Here is a 24403-nt window from a genome sequence, read left to right as displayed (position 1 = left end):
GAAAAAAAGAAAAGTTAAACGCAAGCTTAGGGCCAGCCCCAGCATGAGTAGTAATAACTCCTCTGACATAGACTTGTCATCAGAGGAGTCAAATCCGTCAGCCGAGACAAGAGAGACGTCCAGGGGACCACCAGCCCTTAGTACCTTATCTCAGCTTTGGGAGAGCATGCCTAAAGCACTCCATAAGAAGATAAGAAAGCAGTCTTACATCAACATTTTTAGGATCATGGAGGGATGGCATAGGAGGAGCTCATGAAAAAAAAAAAAAAAAAGAAGGGTGACAACGTGACACCTAGAGCAGAGAAGAAGATACCCAGGAATATTAACGATTGTACTTGAGCATTCCTCAGGATAAGTGTCATTGGGCAAGACAACCCTTTGCAGTATGGCCCTATGTTAAGCCACGCAGATGCCATCCTCGAGACATACAAAGAATACGGAAGTTGGGCATGGTTGAATTACAACAAGCGCTTCAAGGACAAGATGGAGGCGAACCACTATGTCTTGGAAGGGACTCAGGAAGTCAGCCTAAGGCTAAAGCAGATGATGAACAAGGCGAGAGACGTGGGCATGCATGCTCGGTCATCCAAAAAGTCCCTCCCCTCAGCTCCTTAGGCTTCCAGTTCACCTCAGGAAGCCAGCAATTTGTGCTGGCATTACAACAGATCATCGTGCAGTTTTCAAGACTATAAATTCAAGCACATTTGTTCCTTGTGTTCCACTCCTCATCCGACAAACAAGTGTATCAGGAAACTGGCCAGAGGGAGTAGTGGCAAACCTAAATGAGCCTCATGTGTTTCACAAACCGTCATCTGCCATAAGCCTATCAGAGATGTCCTTTTGGTTGGATCATTATCCCAGATGCAAAAAACTTCTTGGATCGCACAAGGTTTCAGTGAAGGATGTATCATTTCCTTTCAGGGTCAGATCAAAGAGGTGACCACAGCTAACACCCCATTCACCATGCGGCATTGCAGGCATTGTACAGCAGCAGCTGGACGTGGAATTGACATTGGAGTGGATGGCAGGTCCTTTTTCTATGCCCCTTTTCGCAAAATGCTCCTATCACCTTTGGCTGTGGTTCTGAAGGAAGATCCCGGCAAGTTTCACCTGATTCAGAACCTTTCCTACTCCCAAGGCTCTTCTGTAAATGACCATCTACCGGATGAAGACTGCATGGTCCAATATGAATCCTTCAACAGTGCCATAGCCTTGTTGCAGAAGTGCAGTCAGGGTGCCTTGATGGCCAAAACCAATATAGATTCAACATTCAGATTGTTTCCGGTTCACCCAAACAGCTTTCCATTTTTAGGTTTTCAATTTCAGGAACAGTATTACTTTGACAAATGCATGCCAATGGGGTGTTTTGTATCATGTGCATACTTCAAACTCTTCAGCTCTTTCCTGCACTGAATGACTTCACAACGGGCCAAACTGGGCAAAATCATACATTATCTTGACGATTTCTTATTTGTTGGGCCAAGAGAGTCCGATTCTTACTCCCAATTCCAATCTGTTGCTGCTGATTTTAGTGTCCCTCGAGCATATGAGAAGACTGAAGGCCCTTCTACGGTCATCCGTTTCTTGGACATAGAGCTGCATTCTGTTAATATGGTGCCGTGGCTACCAGTAGACAAAGTTACAAAGCTGCGAGTCATGCTTCATCAGGCTCTGAAGGCAAAGAAACTCACATTTCACTCTGTGCAAAGCATCATGGGCATGCTGAATTTCACCTGCAGAGTGATCTCAATGGGTAGGGTGTTTATGAGAAGGCTTGCCTCCGCTATAACAGGCATCCGCCAACCACATCACTTCATCAAAGTGTCATAGGCGATGCATGCAGACATCTCCATATGGGCATCATTTCTGGATGAATTCAATCGTGTGCCCATTTGGCAGGGCCCCCCACTATCCAATCAAGATTTAGACATACACTGCGATGCTTCAGAAGGATGGGGCTTTGGAGTATTTTATCAAGGGGCATGGCATGACCCACCCTGGCCAATCATCTGGGTCCAGGCAGGTTTGACTCGAAATATCACATTCTTGGAATTGGTCCCCATCTTGGTAGCACTGGTCCTCTGGGGCTAAAGGTTGAGGAACAAGCATATAATATTTTGGTGTGACAATCAAGCAGTGGTTCGAGTTTTGAACAGGCAGTCTGCAAAATGCCCCAGAGTTGCTGATCTGTTAAGGGAGGTGTTTTTGGCAAACCTGCGCATTAATACCATTGTCAGAGTACACAATGTTCCTGGGGTTAGTAAAGACATTGCTGACACTGCAGAGTCTGATGAGCACCTTGATACTGTGCGTGCGAGTCTAACACGATACAAACAGGTCAAATACAACAAGAAAATAAGTGGCGTGTTGTGCACACAAGAGTTGACAAAAAATACCACGGTCAAACTAATCTGGAAGGAAATCAGAAAAAATGTTGATAAGCCTTGTAAGAATGTGACCCAAGGAAGGACGAGCTTAAAGGCATCTAGCATCTTGCTGAGCCTGCATTTTTCCTTCCCAGACACATTTTTATTGGCAATTATTTATTTACCACAATAAACATTTTACTAGATTTGTAAAATTTCTCTGAGTCTCATGTCTGATATATGGGGACTAAAACCATATAATGGGAAAATGGGGCATGCTCTGGGACCAGTTGTTGCCATTTTCAACCAACTGAGAGCCTTGTTTGCAGTCTCCAATACCCTGATAATACATCTGGGTGAAAATGATCTGGGTGACTTGTCCAGTTAACAACTGATCAAAAGGATTAAGGCAGAAGTGGACAAACCTGTATTTTTTGGTCCGACATCATATGATGCCTAAAATGGAGCAACTCTAAGCTATGGAAAAGACAATGAAAGAAGATGAATCGTCAGATCGGCATGTGGACTCACAGGTTCGGGGGATGTCAAATTAAACACGAGTGGGCAGATGTCCAATGCAAGGGCATGTACAGGCTCGACAGAGTTCATTTGTTAGACATCGGCTATGACCTATTCAATAACGCTTTACAGAAGGCTCTTGAGGATCTATTTTGGGAAATGAGTGTCTGTTGCAGCTAATGTTGGTGGGGTGCATGAGGCAAGGATATACTCTGCCTCATGCCTATGGCAGGTACCCAAGCAATGGGGGTTTTGGATATGGGGCAGATGTGTACCACAGTCTGGTTCAGCAGCATGCTGGCGTCTTTTACAGCAAATGGTGAGGCATCAAGATGCCCCAGGAGGTGCGGCCCAGCCCCCTTGATTGGGGACATGGCTGGGGGTCGAGGTTTTAAGATGCTGTCTTGCTTGGTACATGGCAGGAGGCACAGGCAGAGTAGCCAGGTTGGCTGTTACCAGGGCTACTCAAGTTTGCACTATTTTAAAGAAATGTTGTTTAATAAAGCTGAGGCCTGTTTCATCCAATTCATGTGTCATGTCCTAAATTTGCTGCTGTGTATGTCTTAATTCCTTGCAATGCATATGATGCACGTTGGTATCACATCTCATGGTTATGTGGGTGGAGGCAGCGCAGGGTCAACACTACTGTCATGACTGCCAGAGTTAAGATATTACTTATTGGATTTTCTCTTTACCTCACCAGATTTTGGTACAAGAAAACTTTAGACTATAAAATATACTGCAATATGTTTACATTCATTTTTTTCTGAATAATTCTAGCTTGTACTCTTAATTTCTTTCCCTTCTCTTCATTAGTTTTCATAGCTGTTTAGACTATTACAAAGCTTAACAGCAAACAGGGGTGTGCAAGGCCCTGTGTGTTGGATTAAGCATGGGAACTTGTATTCTCATCTATCCAGGATGAGAAGACAATAAAATACTGACTTGAATAAAGAACGATATCCTACAAGTGCTCAAGCTTTTGCAGCTGGGATACGTTCTTAGCCAGGCCAAGAAGCACCTTGGCCAGTCCGGAAGAGGTAGAAAGAGGGCGGAACCACCCATGAGAAGGAAAGGGGCTGGGGATAGGAACAAGGCTCCCTCAGATGTGGCTGGTCATCCCAGGTCCCCTTCAGATGACAACCACAGTCCAGTGACCATGTAGCAGTTCTGAAGAGTTTTTGCCGCTACTAATGTGGCCTGCAGAGTTGGTGCCCCGTTCCCTGACAAGGTGTATTGTATCCTCCAAGCTTGGCGACCAAGGCAGTAGCTGCCCCTTCTGATGGTCCTGCTTTTAGCCTTATAGATCAAAATAACTGAGCAGACTGGATGGACCAATTGTTATCTGCTGTCATCTGCTATGTTACTAAGTAACATACTCACACCCACCTTCCCTCCTATAACTCTTCCCATTACTACCCTCCACATTTTTTCCTTGTCATCTTTTCCAATCTATTGCCTCAGGTTCCATTTTTCCCCTATTCCCTTCTTCCTTTAGGTTCCTCTCTCTTCCTTCCAAGGTTCCTCTCCTCCCATCCCCATCCTTCCCACTCCTTTGATGTGTTCTCTGCACTAGCCCCAGTAGTGATAGTGTAGGTAGGCTGCCAGCATCATAGGGAAGTTTTCTCCCAATCTCTGATGCTGCTATTATCCCTCCCTCATACAGGACCACCAACCATGAGAAAACTATGCTCACTATGCCCTCATAGTGCTGCCTTCATTCTTACTGCTGCATTGGAGAAAACTTACTTCCACCACCCAAAAACAAAATAGCAACTGATTTTTTTTAATTAGAATGTCACCTATGAGCAAACAACTGGATTTTTCAAGTCGTAGTCATACAAATTCCTACCTCTACTCGAGACTAATCTGCAAATCAAATTAAGCACGAGAAAACCAACTAGTCTAAGTAATTGTGTAGAGGCAATACTTTTAAAAGACTACCAAATGTTTCAAGGTGCAAGCTTCCAGGGCTACTATAATGGTGCCTCCTCCTCCTCTTCTTCTGTATAAATTTTAAAATATTTCTAATTGCATTTAGCTCTAGAAAATATGGGACTTTTCTACCACTGTAGTTTTATGGTTTTCTACTGCTGCATTTTTATGGTTTTCTGTGTCAGAGCCAATATTCACTACCTCTAAGGCCACCAGGTTTCTGCAGCAGCTCAGAGGCAGATTCTGCTGCAAAAATTAGAAAGTTCTGAGGCAATTTTGGGGCATATCTCCATAAATGTACATATGATCATACATTACTTAGTGTATATACATCAATTTTATTGAAAATCCTAGCCTTACATTTTCAAACCTTTGCTGCATGAATCCCAGTTTAGTTTTCTAGTTATTTTAGTTTTACTTTTCTTTGCTTATTTTCCACCACTTCCTTTCTTCTCCCCTTTTACCCCACTCTCCTTCACTATACTCTCTTTCCCCTAATCATTTTAGTGTAACTGCCTCAAATCTCATTCCTCTTCCAGCTTTTTCTTCCCTGCCTCAATTTTTCCCTCTTTTTTGTCATACCCTTTAGCGACGGCACTTGCCGCTTCTACTCAGCGACACCAGAAGAGAAGAAGCTGGCAGCAGGGCCGGTGCAAGGGGATTGGGCGCCCTAGGCACCTTCAGCCTTGCGCCGCCCCCCTCCCAGTCATGCCACCCGCAGCCCCGACTCTAGGGGCGAGGACCACATGCTGCCACTCTCTCACTCCCCCACCCTCCCAAACCCCCGCAAAACTCATAAAATCACCTGGTGGTCCAGCGGGGGACCCGGGAGTGATCTGCCGCTCCTGGGCCGTCGGCTGCCAGTAACCAAAATGGTGCCGGTGGCCTTCAGCCCCTACCATATGACAAGGGTTACCGGTGCCATTGGTTGGCCCCTGTCACATGGAAGGGGCTAAAGGCCACTGGCGCCATTTTGGTTAGTGGCAGCCGAGGCTCCGGGAGCGGCAGATCGCTCCCGGGTCCTCCGCTGGACTACCAGGGGGGCGTCGGGAAGGTGGCACGACCGGGGGGGGGGGCCGCAGAATTTTGAAGGGGCACTTTTTGCCTTTCCAAAATTCTGCCGCCTGAAGCGGCGGCGGCGGCGCCCCCTAACTGTCGGCGCCCTAGGCACAGACGTAGCTCGCCTAGTGCTTCCGCCGGCCGTGGCTGGCAGTCACGGATGGAGGGAGATTGTTTCCCAAAGTTCCACAATAAATGGGAAATTATGTGGCTATTGCCATGATACTGTAGGAAACTGAAAGCCTTGATTATATCTGGCACCTGTAGGACAGCACTTCTGTAAAACAGGACATTAAGTCTCAGAGTTATCTGTATCAGTCCTATAAAGCAATTTTAAGAAACACACTGGAACGATAAGATATGGGAACTAAAACACAATCATCTTTCAGATTCCAACACTTAAACTAAACCACGCCATTAGATTCATGACTCACTATGGAGGTCTCTACACACAGTAACATAGCAAATGACAGCAGATAAAAACCAAAATCGCCCATCCAGTCTGCCCAATTGAGAATCTTTCACTTTGGGTAGATGTGCATATAAATTCCCTTGTGCAGCCCAACACCAACTCCCTCTGCTTCCATGTCTTTCAGTCAACCTCTTAACCCTTTTCTGACCACTTCCCTCCATATCTTTTCCAAACATGCCCAAAATCTGTTACAGTAATTGCCTCCAGCTCCTCCAACCGGTAAGCCATTTCAGGTCTTGCCATTTTTAACTTTAATTACAGCTCTGTTTATCGCTTTGTTTTACTGATGTCAGAAAATTCGATTAATGAAATAATAAACAAACAATTCTCACAAGGCCAATACTTAAGCCAACGCCCATGGGCCCATCTACAACTTATTATAATAATCAAGTTTTGCAATAACCCCCACCCCACTGGCTCTCTGTCCAACTGAAGTATTACCTTGACACCCTGCTCACTACTATTCTAATACCTCCCGTATTTAAGATTAGGTTACTTTCTAATTGATCCTAATCCAATTTCCTCTGGACAGCTTCTGAAGACCTGTTTTGTGGAAATTTCCAGCCTACAATATTCTCTAGGTATAAAAGGATTCCTTCTCCAGTTCTGCAACCACATCAGAAGAGAAGAACCATGAAATCTTGAAAGCTTACATTCTACATTTTTTTTGGTCCTTTAAAAAGATATGAGCCTAAAAAGATACAATTATAAAATTAACAACTTACCCTTTACATTGAAGTTTTATGTACTTGATACCTTCTTTCTCTATATCATTCCGGTCATAGAACCTGGTAGTGTTTGTCAAATCCACTAAAAGTCCCATTTTCACCTACAATTTTAAAAATATACATATATACAAAATGTGGTTTATGCAAATAAAATTACCTACACAGTAATGTGCTGCTGTAGAGTTTTAAGTGGCTGATTCAAAGTTAATAATTTCTACACCTTAAGACTTTTTAAAATTTGTTTTACAAGTCAAAATACCATATTTGTAAATTTAGAATTTACCAAATCTATAAATAAATTATGCTCTTGCTTAATCTTTTCTTCAAACTGAAACAAGGACTTTATTTAGAAGGATGGACTCTGTGGACCTCTTAATAATTTTCCAATCTAGGCATGCAAACCTATTTATTATTTTAAAAATGTATTGTACAGCCTTTTGTTTTCAGTGTGAAACATATCTACATAATTTCCATAAAAACAATCTTAAAACAACCAATAAACACAATAAAATATAAAGAAAATCTCTCTGCTGCAATAATATGAATCATACCCAATATAGGACCCTTAAAAAGTATATCATATCCTGATATGTTTTGCATCTAAGGCAAGAATAGCCAACCTAGTACTCTTCAATAAAAAATGTTTTCAGTTGTTTCTAAAAGACTGCATTCATGCTGTAGTCCTAATGTCAAAATTATAAAGATCCTGCTATACAAAAGTATGAAAGGGTTAATTATCAGGCTAAGCATTCCAAAGAACCAGACTGATCATGGCAAAAGCTCTTGATCAGGTCTCTTCAAGATGGACAAACCAGACTGTAGAAAGGAAAGTCTTTCCTAATGAAAGGCTTTATCCAGTATAAATTTTAGGTACATAAACACTAAATTAATCTGCCTGATTGGTTTGTTCCAACTTTAAGTATGCATCACACTCTATGCAGGACGATAATCTCTGCTAAGAACTTAATGAAAACCGAAAGTAAACCATTGTACAGTGAACACAGACAGAAAATGATCACATTTCCTTCTAATTAAATAAATTAAAGAGCTTAGCAAACAAATGACTGTTCTCTACTTTAAGTAGTATACTACATCAGACCAGAACTGTCACGGAGTGATTACAGCAGAGAGCTCTGAGCCTGGAGAAGTTACTTCATTTCCATTTACCATCACAAGCTGTGAACTCAGCCAATTCATGCCACACCTAGACAAATTTGTTGAAGGGATATTGATACTACTGAATCAATCTTGTATCGATGTTTAATACGCATTTTTTTCAGCTTTATCAAGCCGATGCAATGAAGAATGCAGACTTTAGCATGGGTTTTAAATTATACTTTATTTGATCAGGTTCTATATATATATATATATATATATATATATATATATAAAGATCTTACATCAGTGTAAATTCTAGATTTCCTTAAAAAAAAATTTGTGTTAGTTTTATACACAAATCATTTGTCTGCAGTCTTGCCAGGAATTACCATACTCTTTCTAAATGGTCTTCCATTGTTTCTCACATTAACAACATTTCATCCAAATAGTATGTTCTAGACCTTGTGTTATGGATCATGGCATGCAGAAATATGCATCATCCTACTAGTATACACCATATGCTGAACATTTACAGCAATTTAAATTGTATATTCATTATCAAGGATTTGAGATAATTTTATCATAATTTAGCTGCTGGTAATCATTAGACAGGTCTATTTCACTAAAGTATTTGCCACTGGCTAGAACAGCAATCGTACAGGATTTCACATTCATTATTATTTTGTAATCTCCACAGTCTAACTGTACCAATCTTCTTCAGCATAACTATAGCAGGAATATCCCAAATTCTACCATAGTACACCATTTTTTTTTCTAATTACTGAATTTTCTTCTCAACTTACTCTTTGAGTTGATTCAGAAGGAGCCATACCAAGGTGAATAATTTTTGCAATTCACTCCTGGAAGAAGACCTATTTGGGTGCCTAAATAGAGGCCATTTGCATGCAAATGAGCATATAATAATCTAATAAATAATCTATGAAAACATGTTACTAGCATATGATGTGCTACAATGCTAAATTCTTATATTAATAATAATACCTTGGAGATTTATATACCTACTTTTATTTAAACAAGATTCCAATATACTATACAATTAGTACAAATCTGTCGTGTTCAGATCATACAAGGAAGGGACTAGGGGGTGCATGAGAGAGAGGCACGAGAAAGGGATGAGGGGTAAGGGGTGAGAGAATTCCAATACACTCTACAGTTTAGTCATGTTCAGATCATACAAGAGAAAGAAACGGGGGCTGAGAGAGAGAGAGGGGCTAAGGGAATAATGCAGTCTTATTAATTCTGTGATGGACTACATCATTCTCTCATAGATTGGTTACTCATGGTAGGTCTCCAAATGGGTTTGTTTTGCGTACACTTGGACAGGAACAAACCTTGCTCATAAGCCAGGGTGTATTTGGGATATAATCTCAGTCTGTAAAATTTACTACTAGTGCTTGCCTCCACTACTGCAATGTGCCAAAGAAAGTTTCCTTCTGGAACTCCTAATAAGATTTAATATGCATAGGCAATAAATAAAGATATGCATGGAAACTTTTAAATCAGGTCAGTGGCACCCACTGGAACTATTTCTGCATCGTTCTGCCACATTTCCTTGGTCTTTTTTCCTCATTTGGTCCCTGATCTTTTCTCTCCACACCCCATTCCTCACATGTTGTATGGAAATGTCACTTGGAACTGATACGTCTATCAGTAACATCAAGAAATACTTCAAAGAAAGGATCTGGCTACATGGAATGCCCTTTGGAAGAGGTGTTGAAGACAATAATGATAATGGAATTCAAAAGGGCACAGGATAAACACAGAGGATCCCTGGTGGCAGAAGGATGGAAATGAAGAAATGGGGTAATCTGTGTTAACTTTTGGTGTAACATTTCTGCAGCAATTACTACCCTTAACAGAAGGCCTGGAGGTAATCTGCATGGAGTGGCTATTACTACTCTAAACAACTTGGTGGGCAGGACTGGGTAGGAAACCAAATCATCAAAATATAAACAATCCAGTGAACAAGGAATGGAAATAGTTCAACTTGTCTATTACTTGGAAAGAATATTAGATAAATTATTAAAATAACTATTCAATGAATAATTTTAAAGCCTCCATTACATTAAAAGACCTGCTTCCTGTGCATTTAATGCTGTCCCTGTCATATCTATCTGTGTAACCCTTATCTAGCACTCATCTAGGGTGTGTGGATATCTATCATATAGCAATCAAGACATGAAGAAACAAAAACATGAATAAGGATCTTGGCAAAGACAGTCAAGAAAGCATCATAAGCAATATTTTGTAGATAGAAAAAGGAAGATTTAACAGGTATCAGAGAAAGAAGACAGCCACTAACGATAGTGCTGAATGAAGCATGATACCAAGATTATTATTTATATGTTGCCAATTCCGTTCTACCTTTCTTCCTGGCTCCTTTAGCCCCCAAGTTCAATGCCCTTGTTTTATGTAACTTTGCTTGTTTCAGCCTTCTTGTTTGGTTACTCTTGTTAATCCCCTAAGTTCCATGTAAACCGGCCTGATGTGAATTCCATTCGTGAAGTCCGGTATAGAAATATATATTAAAATAAATAAAATAAAAAATAATTACATTTATCCACAGCACAAACTACCATTGTTTCAGAAGCATGAAGAAGTGGGTCAACAGGACTTCAAGGGATTTTTCACAACAGAAATATCTGAATAGTCTTCCTGATCATTAAAAAAAAAAAAAAAAAAAAAAGACGACAATCTAAAAAATCTTTGTATACATACCAATATAGAAAGAAAAGCTCTGACATCTTTGTCACAAGATGAAAACTTAATTATAAAACCGGAATACAAGGGAGGCAGTGTAGTAGTGTTGGATCAGATACAATATGAAAATGAGATATATTGTCAGGTGTCAGATGGTAAATTTTATTTGAAATTGAGAGAAGATCCCACTCCATTGATTACATTGATTATTGAGAAGATTTTTGAAGTGTTAAGAATAGAGTGGATAGCACCTAAAGAGGCAGCTTTTTTTTTTTAAACAAAGAAAGATTTTCGAATCCCAGTATTCTATATTGTACCAAAGATTCACAAATCCTTGATATCTCCACCAGGTAGACCAATCATTTCATGATTAGGATCTGTGTTAGAACTTCTTTCTATTTTGATAGATCGTTTTTTACACCCCTTTGTAATTGAGTCACGTTCATATGTAAGGGATTCTTCTCATTTTATAGGGTTGGTACAACAAATATCGGATATTACAGACCAATTCTATTTGGTCTATTTTGATGTGGAATAGTTATAGTCTAATATTCCACAAATGGAGGCTTTAAACATCATAGAGTTGATCTTAAGAAAAAGAACTGATCAATGTATTCCTACTTTTTTGATCACACATTGAAATTGCATTAAATCAGAATTATTTTATGTTTATGGGAGGATTTTATAAACAAACACATGGTGTAGCAATGGAAGCCACAATGGCCCCCCGACATTGCTTGTTTATACGTCACCGATTTTGAAAATGAATTTATTTATTCTTCTGAATTTGCATCACATATTATAAGATGCCTCCGTTATTCTGACGATGTTTTTATGATATGGCAAGGCACTCATCTAGAACTGGAATCATTTTGTCAATATATAAATAATTGTGATGTTAATCAACATTTCACAGTCAGTGTGAACAAAACATTTACCATTTTTAGAGTTGAAAATGGTTCTTTGGTTACGGAATGCTTTACAAAACCCATGGATAGGAATAGTCTTTTGCACTTTAATAGTTGCCACCCTAGGCATATTAAAGAGAATATTCCTAATGGACAATTTTTCGACTGCAGAGAATTTGTACCTTCATTGTAGGTTATGATAAACACACTAGTGAACCTGGTGTTTGATTTACTTGAACAAGGGTATCCTATGAAAATTGTTCGAAATGCATATAAAAGTGCACATTAAATAAATAGGGATCTCTTACTAACTACTCATATAACGCATATATCTCCATCATTAGTGTGTATTACCATATGCAAAACAGGTTGGCAAAGTGATAAAAATTATTAAACAACACTGGCATTTACTTAATGGATTCAAAGATTTAGTGGAATTTCCCATCTTTTCCTTTAAACATTCCCATAATGTAAGAGACATACTGATTCATTCAGATATATGGCCACCTGTGGATATTGATCATGCAACTTTAGGACATCGACCCTGTACTCATTGTTCTTTTTGCCATTTCTAATTTTTTACATCCCATCACTGGGCGCACAATATGGCTGAGATGCTCTACGTCGTGTGAATCCACAGCGGTTGAGTATGTTATCAAGTGTCCACGTGGATTATTTTATGTGGGTAAAACTAAAAGGAAGATTCGAGAGCAAATTGTAGAACACTGTAGTAAGATACAAGGTGGCAAAGTTGAAGCATCACATGTTATAAGATGTTCTGTTTGGTACATTATTGGACAGATTTTGGACATATTATAAAGAATTAAGATTTTTTGTGGTTCAACCAAAAAAAAAATTTTTCGTGGTGGCAACACTGATAGAGAATTGTTGAGATTGGAACAAGCATGGATTTTCAACCTTGGCTCTATTACTCCAGATGGATTAAATAAGATAGAGTGTGTTTATTGCTTATGATTGGCTTTTGTCCTTACGTCTTTATGTTTCTTTATGTCCCTTTTTTTGTATATAAAGGAATTGATTGGTTATTCAAAAACATGTGATTTGTTTTGAAATAAAAACAAAATGGTGGTTTGTTAATGTCACAACATTTTGGTGGCACTTTCTGTATTTTTTAATACTTCAGAAGGTAAGTTTTGGCTGTCTCATTTATTGATAATTTGAATTAGATGGGTTAACTTGATATACAGCATTTGTATATATTCTTTGTATATTTATATATTTTAGATTGATAACTAAAAGGATGTATTCATCATTCATAGAATCTTATGAGAAGAAATGTGAAATAATTTAAAGAAGGTTACTTTCTATGTATTGATATATTTTGGTGGTTGGTCAGTATATTTATTTCATATAAGGCAATATTTTTTGCATAATTATGTTACTATGTTGGATTAAATCATGTTGTTTTTTTTTAATTTGTAGATTACTATTACACCTGTTTTGATGTGAAAAAGTGATCTTATTGGACAAAAAATTATTCCCGATATTCTACAATCATTTGTTTTGAATGCCTCCTGAAGAAGCTCTTTTGTGAGTGCAACATGTTGGGGAATGGGAAATACAATCAATGAAAATTGTGATAGTAATGTATTTTTGATATTCGAAAATAACATATTGTAAGTTTTTAATCCGTGAATATATATGAATGTGTGATGACTTGGAGTGAAAGTATGATTAATGGTTGATTGGGTTTTGTCATTTGAATAGGGATTTGGTATTGTGCATCCTTTTACATATTTTTATAGTGATTCTGCATTTTGTATTTTGGTATTAGAATATGCTGTAAATAAATATTCATGAAGTCAATTAAGTAAGTAAAAAGTTCAAGTTATATTTTGGTATGTTTCAACCTTTAAGGTGGACCAGGCCAGATGCTTGGTCCAATGCTATATAAGGAGGGTTTTTAGGGACACTCCATCACAGACCCCTAGTTCTACTGCTTTCTTTCCTTCAGAAAAAGTTTGATTCTTGTGCATCATTAATAACTTTCAGGTATTTAAAGGTCTGTACATATCTTCCCTGTCTCTGCTCTTCTCCAGGGTATACATATTTAGGAACTTTAATCTCATAAGCTTTCAGTGCAGACCCCACACAAGTTTGGTTGCCTCTCTCTGAACCACTTCCATTCTGTCTCTCTCTTTTTTGAGATACAGTCTCCAGCACTGAACAGTACTCCAGGTGAGGCCTCACCAATGACATGAACAGGGGCGTTACTGTGGAACAGAACCAGAGGCCAGCGTGGCTCTGACATTTATCCTTTTCGACCTAGCAATACAATGCTGTGCACTGCTAAGGGTTAAATATAGTAGACAAGGAAACAGGTTACCAAAAGCATACAGATGCTTTGCTCTAACAGCAATTGTTCACTGCAGCCATCAAGCTAGTCAAAGGTAACTCAGAAACAGGTTACAATAAAATCATTTCACTAATTAGCTTTATTTTGGTCATTGTCATTTAGGCAGGCACTCAGTTATTGATACATTACGAGGTAATTGTCAAGCTGGAAAATTCCTGGCTTTTCTATGAACACCACAACAGTCAGAAGTGTGGTTAAAAGAAAACTGTGACACAGTTTATGGGTTGGGATCTTTCTTGTCTCTGCATGACATGGAAAGCCCCCAAATGCATAAAGCCGTGCAATGTGTTTGGCTCTTTTCAGAGAATAGGACCAATAGTTTGCCCTACACTTATGCAGACATTTTTCACACCTCTGACCACACGGCCAACTTTTGGGTTGTACACCTGCAAACTGCTGAGGATTATGTGACTTACATGTCTAGCTATTGTCCTGCTATAAATCCTCTCAGTGCTCAGAACTCAACAGAGCTCTGCATTGTTCAGACTCTAGCCATTTCTTCTTTGTGTACAAAGGAATGGAGAATAAAACAGAGAATATCATAATGCCTCTGTATCGCTTCATGGTGCAACCTTGTCTTGAGTACTGTGTTTACTTCTGGACAACCAGCTTAAGAAAAATGATAAAGATGATAAAGGGAATGGAACAATTCCTCTAAAGGCTAAAGAGGTTAGGACTCTTCAGCTTGAAGAAGAGACAGCTGAGGGGAGATATGATAGAGATCAATAAAATAAGTAGAATGGAAGGAGTAAACGTTAATCACTTGTCTACTCTTTTGAAAAGTCAAAGACCAGGGGACATATGAAGTTACTGGGAAATACATTTAAAATTAATAAGAGAAAATATATTTTTACTCAATGCATAATTAAGCTCTGTAATTCATTGCCAGAGGATGTGGTGAAAGATGTTAGTATAGCTGCGTTTAAAAAAAGTTTGGAGAAATTCCTGGAGGAAAAATCCATTAATTATTAAGGTAGAGTTAAAGAAATCCACTGCTTATTCTTAGGTTAAGTAGCTTGAAATCTATCTAACCCTTGAGATTATGCCAGGTACTTGTGACCTGGCTTGGCCATTGTTGGAAACAGGACACTGGGCTTGTTGGACCCTTAGTCTCACCCAGTATGGCAAGCCTTATGTTCTTATGATCTTTGCTATTGCTAACAAAAACTAAGTTTCGTTGGTACTGCTGCCTCTGGTCCTTTGTCTACTCAGACAGGAAGGGGAAAAGCAGCTCCTAGGTGATCGTAAATCTTCCACATCATCATCTTCCTTTTTCTTTTGGTTATATCTCTCTCAATGCAGCCCAGCATCCCTCTGGCTACCTTCAGATTGTCAGACACTATCACTCAGAGGTGTCTCTCTTGGTCCACACACAACAGTCCTTCACCCGCATCAAAAATAGTTTATTTGGATTACTGCATTCAAAACACTTGACTCTGGCACTTCTTGGCACTGAACCCTTTGATCAGTTCTCAAGCTTTCTTAGATTGCTTCTCATTCTTTGTGATTCTTTAGATGTGTCTGCTCTGTTGAAGATCTTAGTGTCACTCACAAAAAGATAAACTTTAACTTCTAACCCATCTGTAATATCACTCACAAAGATACTGATAAGCGTCACTCCCGGAAGTGACATTGAGATACTTCACTTATCACCGTTCTCTCTTCAGAGCAGGTTCTATTTATCACTACATACTGTTATCTGTCAGTCAACCAATCTAAACTATTCTCCCACCTTGGGATCTACTTCCAAGCTTCTCATTTTATTCATGAGCCTCCTATGCAGGACCATATTAAAAGCTTTGCTAAAATCTAAGTAAATGACATTGAGTGCTCTTCCTTGATATAATTCTCTAGTCATCCAATCAAAAAAAAAATCTGATTCATTTGACAATCTTTCTTTGGTAAAGCCTGTCATGTTGGCTTGGATCTTGCAACCCACTGGATTGTAGCTAGTTCATTATTCTTTCCTTCAGTCGTCTCCCCATTAATTTTTCCACCACAGAGTAAAGGCTAACCTGATTGTAGTTTTCATCCTGCTGCTGCTACTTTTGTGAAGTGGGAACATGACCATTATTCTCCAATCTTTTGCCACCACTCCCATCTCCAAGGATCTATTGAAGAGGACCTTCAGCGGACCTGCCAACATTTCTCAGATTTCCCTTAGTATACTGGGTGATATCTTATCTGGCCCCTATTATGGTCCTTTCAATTTTGCTCGAGGATCGGAGTTGGCCACCCCGGTCTAAGATTAAGGTTAAAACCACAGACCAAGGCATTAATAAGAGTACTCAGTGGAATCAGTGCCAGACAAAATAGACGTGGTGATTTGGAATCTCTTTGAAATATTCTTAGTTAGATTTTGAAGTTAAGACTGACATATTGTCCATCTTCATAATGCAGATGGAGTGTAGTTTGCCACATTTTCAAGGTAAACTTAATGCACTTCATCAATCTAGAGTTCACTCTGTACATGTCAAGGGAAATTATCCAAGACTGTAGAATGCTATCAAAAGCTTTTCTTATATATAGTCAATCCATGCAGTTCTGAGATTTTGACTTTCTAATATATGACCATAATCAGACCAACATCAACTGGTCTTTGGTTTCATATGCTCCTCTTTTGTTGCTCTTCTGCTCTCTCATCATGATGTTATTGACATCTATGTGACTGTATATTCTATATGCATCTACTGCAGCTTGTAAATTATAGGTAAGAATGTTATTGGTCAGTAATTTGGGGGAAATGTTACTTGGGTCTCCCTTTGGAAGGAGAAGTGTTATTACTGTTATTAGCCAATGGAAGTGTTAGTTCTGGGTGTTTGATCAATTGATTTTTGCAGTTTGTCAGCTCGTGGTAGAGAGATGTTAACTTAACCAATGGTTGGCCACTCTATCAGGCCCAGTACTCTTCCAATCTGAGGCTCTTTTAATCTGGTTTATTGCTCTTTTGTGGTTTTCTCCAAGCAATTCCATAGTTCTGTTTGTCTTTTCCATATTCTTTTGTATAGTGGGTAGCTACTCTGGTTCTCTATTATATTCTATGGGATCCTCTTATAAATTTCTCCAGAACCTCTGTTTCGGCTTTGGTTGTTTGTGTTTTAACTGCACTAATGCTCTTTCCCAATTTCCTATTAAATGGTTTTGGTTCTGTCTAAATGATTTATTTTGATGTCTCTCCCTTATGTTTCCTTCATACCTCTGCAGCTTTTGTGCTTCTGCTCTTATTTTTTAAATAAAGAAAATTTTAAATAAATAAATTTTCAATATATTGCATGTTTCAGCTTGAGGCTTTGAATTTTTCATTATTTCTGGCATCCTCAATCCTTTGAGGTACTCAACTATCAGTGACACCTCTGTTCACAATGATTTCATTTTTTCCTCTATATCAGAAGTGGCCAATTCTGATCTTCGACTTCACAAACAGGCTTGGTTTTTAGAACATCCACAATAAATATGCATGAGATAGATTTGCATGCACTACCTCCACTGTATGCAGATGTATTTCAAGCATATTCATTGTGGATATCCTGAGAACCAGGCCCGCTTGTGGGCTCTCGAGGACCAGAGTTGGCTACCCCTGCTCTGTTTTTTGCAAGGAGGAAGAGTTGTTTTCTTCCTATTCTTCTTTCTGGCCTTGTGTCCTTATTGGTAGAACTCTCTTTGTAATGATTTCTGCTGCACAATATTATAAACCGATTTATCAATAAATGTCCCTTTATGCAGATTATGGCCTCGTTTATATCAGGGACTGACTGGGCCATAGGCAATCATGAAATAATACCACATGCCTTAAGTGGAAAACTCAGGCTCAGGCACAATAATTCACAATTCACAACAGGACTTTAATCAAGAGAGCATATAGAAAACATAAAAAGATCCTGGTTTACACTATGCAGGAAATAAAAACAGAAGATACAGAATAACTCCCATTACAAGACCAACAAGGTTTTAGAGTCACAATAGCTCAAGCAGAAACTGCTGGCTCAGGGTAAAAACAGGGTGGTGCTATCATGGGCAGGGTCTCCCTTTGAACCTATGAGGGTTTCACTGAGTGTGTCCAAACATTCAATACCTGAAGGGTAGGGATACTACTACTTTCCCAAATCTCAACAACTAGTATTGCTCTCCCTGGTAGAATCTCAGATTCAAGACCCACTGGCTATGACAGTTTATTTTACTTATGCTTTTTAATTTAGGTGTCAGGTCCATCTTAGATAATCGTTTTCCTTTCCTAGACCCCCAGCATACATATCTCCAATTCCACATAGGCCAGTAGCTCAACTACCAGTTCATCTAGCTGCTAGTTTCTCTCCTACTTTTCTACTTCATTCTCTTGCTTGGCCTGTCTTACACTGTTTTCATCTTCATGTGTTGCACTGTTCTCATTCACTCATCTCTCACCCCTTACCTCCTCTAATTGTTCTAACTCTTCTAACTCCTCTCCTCTGGAACTCCTTGGCTGTTCCAGCCCTTTCCTTCTGGTGCTCTGATTGTTTTGGCACCTTTCTTCTGCTGTTTCTCTCTCAATCTCTCTCCTCTTTCACTCTCCATTTCTCTTTCTGCATCAGCAAATTTATGCACTTTGTTGATTTTTCCAGTTAAGAGGTCTTAAATATGCATCAGTTGCTCTTTGCAGTTTTTCTTTTGATAATTTTCTTCTCTTTCAGTTTTTGCCATGCTCACTTTCGGGCCGATACAGTACAGTGTGCGCCGACGGCGCACACTGTTAACCCGCCATTGGACATGCATTTTCGACGCGCTAGCGCTACCCCTTATTCAGTAAGGGGCCAAAAACGCGCGTCCAACCCCCCCCCCCCCCCCCCCCCAACCTAATGCATGTTGATGGCCCTATTAGGTATTCCCGCTCAATTTAGAAAACAAAATGTGCAGCCAAGCCGCACATTTTGCTTTCAGAAATTAGCGCCTACCCAAATGTAGGCGCTAATTTCTTCGGGCACCGGAAAAGCGCACAGAAAATCAGTAAAAACTGCTTTTCTGTGCACCCTCTGACTTAATATCATGGCGATATTAAGTCGGAGGTCCCGAAAGTTTCCAAAAGTAAAAAAAAAAAAAATTTTGAAGTCGGCCCGCGGCTCACTGGTCGAAAACCGGACGCACAATTTTGCCGGCATCCAGTTTCCGAGCCCGTGGCTGTCAGCAGGCTCGAGAACAGACGCCAGCAAAATTGAGCGTCGGCTGTCAAACCCGCTGACAGCCGCCGCTCCGGTCCAAAAGGAGGCGCTAGGGACGCGCTAGTGTCCCTAGCGCCTCCTTTTGCTTGTTTTTACTACCGGGCCTCATTTGAATAGAGAATTGCGCGCACAGGAGAGCACAGCATTCGCCCGCTCTCCTGTGGACTTTACTGTATCGGCCCGTTTGTAAATTCTCAATTTAAATATAGGATTTGTGACATAAAAATAGCAGTACATCATCTCCTTTTATCTCAATGTACATTTCTTTAAATGTCCATGATCTAGTTGGTGAATGTTTATGCCAGTGTTTCCCAACCTGCCATGGCATGCTGGTGTCTCTTCAGACCTGATCTAGCGTGCCATGGAAAAGTCACCACTGCCTGCTGCTCAGAGTCAGACAAAGAACCTGGCCTCTGTTCTCAGCCCCTCACAGTCAGTGACGGCTCTTAAATATGTAGGACAAAGATAGGCAAACTTTTTAACTGAGGAGACATTACTCATTTTCATATACATGAGAGGGCCACAGGTCCCCCTCAATAAAGTTTCAAAAGCAAGGAGTGAAGTTCAACAAGGTATCTGAAATAGGTTTGCTAAGCTTCTCATCTCAGATTATCTACGTCCCCCTCCCCCTTATCCCCATTAATGCATTATTCTTTAGTTACTCGAACAGATATATAGGATCTGGGACCGCCTATTTAAACACCCCTTCCTATATGAATTATTCCAGCTACTAATTAAAAATTAGACATACGAACATGTAATTTGAATAGTAATTTTATATTTATATAGTTTTTCTGCCTCCCCAAAATTAGCCAGCTTCCAGTTTATAGCACAGCAGGATGTTCTATCAATTGTATCCTTTTTTTTTTTTTTTTTTAAGGAGTATATTATTGATAAATGCTTGCTCCCCAATAGGTTAAAAGCAATCTGCTTGGATCAAGAGACCAGATTTTGGCTGCCCCTTGCTAAGTCCAGATGTGGCTGTGTGCTGCAGCAGTTGCTTTCCTCTGATGGTGGCACAGATATCTGCAGGTTTCCCAGGCAGGCTAAGCATAGCTCCCTTTTCTCCATGGCAACTTAGCCCTGCCTTTTCAGCAGAAACAGAGGGCAGAATCAATTTTCTTTTCAGCTGTAAAGGCTAAAGATTAATTGTGCAGGGAGGTGATGGTGGTAGTGGGCTCATTTTCCTCAACTGGATAGGAGGCAGAAGGAGAATCTAAAAGCACAGCACTGCAAATGGCCGACTATATGCCGACACAGTCTACTCCTCCATGCTGCTGCAATCCATCTGCAGCCTGCCCAACATCAACAGAGGCCCATAAAGACATGCTAGTGACATCAAGCAGATTGCTGGCGGACAGTAGTGACATAGCAGCTAGCTGGATACAGCAGAGAAGGACTTTGAGGTAGACAGGCCACAAAAAGAAGGGGAGAGATGGGCCAGTTAGTTATTGGCCAACAGCCCATAGCTTGCCCTCCCCTGATGTAGGAGCTCCTTTCTGAGAACATGTATAATCATAGGGGCCTATTTCCTAGCTACAGCATGAGCCCCGGAGTGTGATAATTAATAGGCAGCATGCAGGGTATGAATAACCAGGCCCCAATTTGCTTGGCGCACACAGCACCTCGTAAGCTTCCTCCTTTGAGTCCTTCCAAGCTGAGTGAGACAAGGAGTGGATATCACAGGCCAGCTACCTCCACTGCATGCAAATCTATCTCATGTATATTCATTACAGACATCCTGAAAACCTGACTGAATGGGAGTCTTCTAGCACAGGTTTGGAAAATACGGTCCCTACTATGGATCCCCATCTGGCCCCATAGCTATATCCACCTTCAGTTTTGATAGTTCCATGTTAACACTTTATTCTACAAATGGTGCAACATCTATGCTGCTACCATATGCATCCCCTTTCAACTACCAGAGGTCATTCTCCAACCTTATTTAGCACTTCTGCTTTTACATGGTCACTCTCCCGGGGTATGAACGTGGGAGATTAAGTAAGCAGCAGACAGGACAGCAGTAGGCACTTCTGAGAGTAATAGTGAGTGGGGGGAAGGAAGGGAAAGATTATGCATAGTGTGTGGCCATGCTTGTGAAGACATGGATACTGTGACCATCACATTTACATAAGTGCCATGATATGTTACAGCAATCATGGGACTGTCTCTTTGAAAATGATAATAAAATAGCACCAACACAAGACTTTTTTTTTTTTTTTTTTGCAACTTTTTCCAGACTATTTTTTTTTACTTCAGTTATAGTACCAGAGAACAGAGGAAAATAGGATAGCATGTGAGTGATTTATTCACAAGATTTTTAATACCACAATTTTACTACCCTTGTTTTCAAGCTGTTTACAGCAACTATCATACATACACAAATAGTGTCTTAAAAAGCAAATTTATTTAAAAAAAAAAACATTTACAAAAATGTTTTCATACTTTTCCTAAAACATTTGTAATTTGCTAATTACACCTATTAAAAAGGAAGCTTATTCCATAACACAAGAGCTTTCTGTGAAAATGCATGATTCGAGGTCACACTAAGCAGTGTATCTTTCGTACCAGGAACCCTTAACAACTGATGATTTTCTGAGCATATACTACGTTCAGGGCAGTATTCTTGCACTAAATCTGATAAATACGAAGGGCGTTTCCCATATATAATCTGATGTACCAGATATCAAGATTTTGAATTGGACTCAGGATTCAACCGGGAGCCAATGGAGCTCTTTTAGCACCGGAGTTATGTGGGTAGATATTAGATAACGTACAACCTGTGATCACCCAAGCTGCAGTGTTCATTAATAATTGTAGTGCTTTCAGATAGCACTTGGAAAGGCCCATGTAAAGCCCGTTGCAGTAGTCTCAGCATTATAACACAAATACATTTATTATATTTCTAAAATTATTCTTATTTAATATATATTTCGATTGCCTTTCTTAATTTTAAAAAGCCTTACCTTACTATTGTTTTAACTGCAGTCACACAGAAAATTCTGAATCTAAAAGCACTAAGTCATGAACAAATTCTGCTGTCTTCACACTATCCCCCTCCTACCGTTAATGATGCCTCATTGTTCTTAATCCCAGTGCAAAGTTAATCATTTCGGGGGTTTTTTTTTCTATTTACTAACAGATTATTATGGCTCATCCACATAATAATGTCATTTAACAAAGCTTCGTCTACATCCTCAGCAATAACAAAGAACAGCAGCAAATCATCAGCATATAAATAGAACATTATATCCATTCTTTGCAATAACAAACACAGAGAAAGGAGATAAATATTAAAAAGCATGGCTGATAGGAAAGACCCTTGGTGAACACCCCATTGCAACAGTATTCAATCAGAGTCTTGATCTTTCCTGACTTGAAATAGACTTTTATAAAAGAAGTAAACCAACTACTCAATTTCCCTCTGATCCCAATTTCTTGTTGCGGGCGTGGATCCTTGGACCGAGGTGGAGTTGGCACCATGGTAGAGCCTTGCAGATCCCCACTGTCAGCCGGCAGAGTGGAAGAAGGCAGAGGCCCAAGTGGAGCTTCGCCTATACCAGCCCTCGTTCTCCTCGGGTGCCAGGACTGGCAGGTCTTAGGTGGGGACCTCCGCTGAAGGACAGAAGATCCATGGATGAGGTCAAGGTAAACAGGATCAGTAAGAGGCAAGCTTGGGTCAGGGAAGGCAATCAGGAATTGTACAGTAATAGGCAGTGGTCAGTGGCAGGCAGCAGTCGAGGAGAGTCCAGAAGGCAGGCCAAAGTCAATACTGGATATATGTCTAAGGGAAGGTGGAACGGATAGGCAGAACAGGGAGGCGAAGAGCAACACAGGAGGGCAGATGAGACACCGAAGAACTGAAAATGAACTAAGGATCGCTGAACCGAAGACACGGAGAAGATCAGGAACTGAAGACACAGAGAAGACCAGGAGCTTGTGAATGCCGAGGCAACTCAATCTACACAGGCTGTAGGTAGACCTGTTGCAAAGCAAAGAGTGCAGGGAAAATGGGCCTTTTATAGGCCAAGGTTCGTTATATAATCCAGATGCGCCACATAAGATTTCATGCCGCAGACCCTTTAAGTTCAGGCAAGTTGGTTGCACATGCAACTAGGAGCGGCCAACCAGGATGTCAGCGGCATCCTGCCACACGTCGCATCAGGCCTGTGAGAACGCGGTGGCCTGCCCCGTCTCTGTTCCAGAGTTCTTCGTCGGCATTGGGACTGGAGGTAAGTGTGGCAGTTTGCAGAGTGGGGACCTGCGGACAGCAAAATGCAACATTTCTGATAATTGCGATATTAAAATAGCATGTGAAACAGAGTCAAATGCCACTGACATCCAAAAATACTGCAATAACTTGACAATTTTTATCCATCTGGCGGAGGACAAAATCAAGAAACTGAAATAAGAACTGTCTCTGTGCTATGGTTACAGCAAAAACCACTTTGATGTGGATGTAGCACTTTATTCTCATCCAAATAAGTCACTAATTGGTTCAATAATCAATTGGTTCAAAATATCTTCTCAATAATCTTTCCCATCAAAGGTAATACCAAAATGGGATGATAGTTAGAAGGGTCAGCCCTATTCGATGCAACAATCAACCTTTTTAATATTGGAAGGCAATGGCCTTTTTAAAACAATCTGGAAAACAACTATTTTCCAACAAAATGCTGACCAATCTCACTAGAGGCTCTAAAAAGCTCTCTTTCAGGGATCCAGACGACATCAAGATCTTTTACGGCCAGTTATTACTTCCTCCACCTCTGTTGATGCCACAAGCTCAAAGAATGACCATTTTAATATCTCAGACTGCGACTCATCCAAACTGGTAGAACTTAATACTGTTATAGGGACTAGCCACTGCTATTAACTGCATCAGTAGCATGGGATCTTCTTAGTGTTTGGGTAATTGCCAGGTTCTTGTGGCCTGGTTTGGCCTCTGTTGGAAACAGGATGCTGGGCTTGATGGACCCAGCATGGCAATTTCTTATGTTCTTGTAGCAGTAGTGGACACTGATGGTT

The 24403-nt window shown here is 40.1% G+C and overlaps 1 protein-coding gene and 1 long non-coding RNA gene across 3 annotated transcripts in view; one reads left to right on the top strand and one right to left on the bottom strand.

Moving 5' to 3' along the window:
* RNGTT (RNA guanylyltransferase and 5'-phosphatase) overlaps nt 1-24403 on the bottom strand; it is a 1209919-nt gene that overhangs the window by 1094060 nt on the left and 91456 nt on the right. For both annotated transcript variants that reach the window (XM_029595427.1, XM_029595426.1), the window contains exon 3: nt 7077-7180. In XM_029595427.1, the coding sequence (XP_029451287.1) occupies nt 7077-7180 (104 nt within the window). The remainder of the gene's footprint in view (nt 1-7076; nt 7181-24403) is intronic.
* Nucleotides 1-24403, top strand: part of LOC115087826 — a 72428-nt gene that overhangs the window by 28305 nt on the left and 19720 nt on the right. The window contains exon 2 of the long non-coding RNA XR_003855624.1: nt 13250-13357. This is a non-coding gene — a long non-coding RNA (uncharacterized LOC115087826). The remainder of the gene's footprint in view (nt 1-13249; nt 13358-24403) is intronic.

The sequence above is a fragment of the Rhinatrema bivittatum genome, chromosome 3 (assembly GCF_901001135.1).
Source record: "Rhinatrema bivittatum chromosome 3, aRhiBiv1.1, whole genome shotgun sequence".
In the NCBI taxonomy this organism is placed as follows: domain Eukaryota; kingdom Metazoa; phylum Chordata; class Amphibia; order Gymnophiona; family Rhinatrematidae; genus Rhinatrema; species Rhinatrema bivittatum.
The sequence above is the reverse complement of the archived record's forward strand: the minus strand, read 5'-3'. Positions and strand labels throughout refer to the sequence as shown.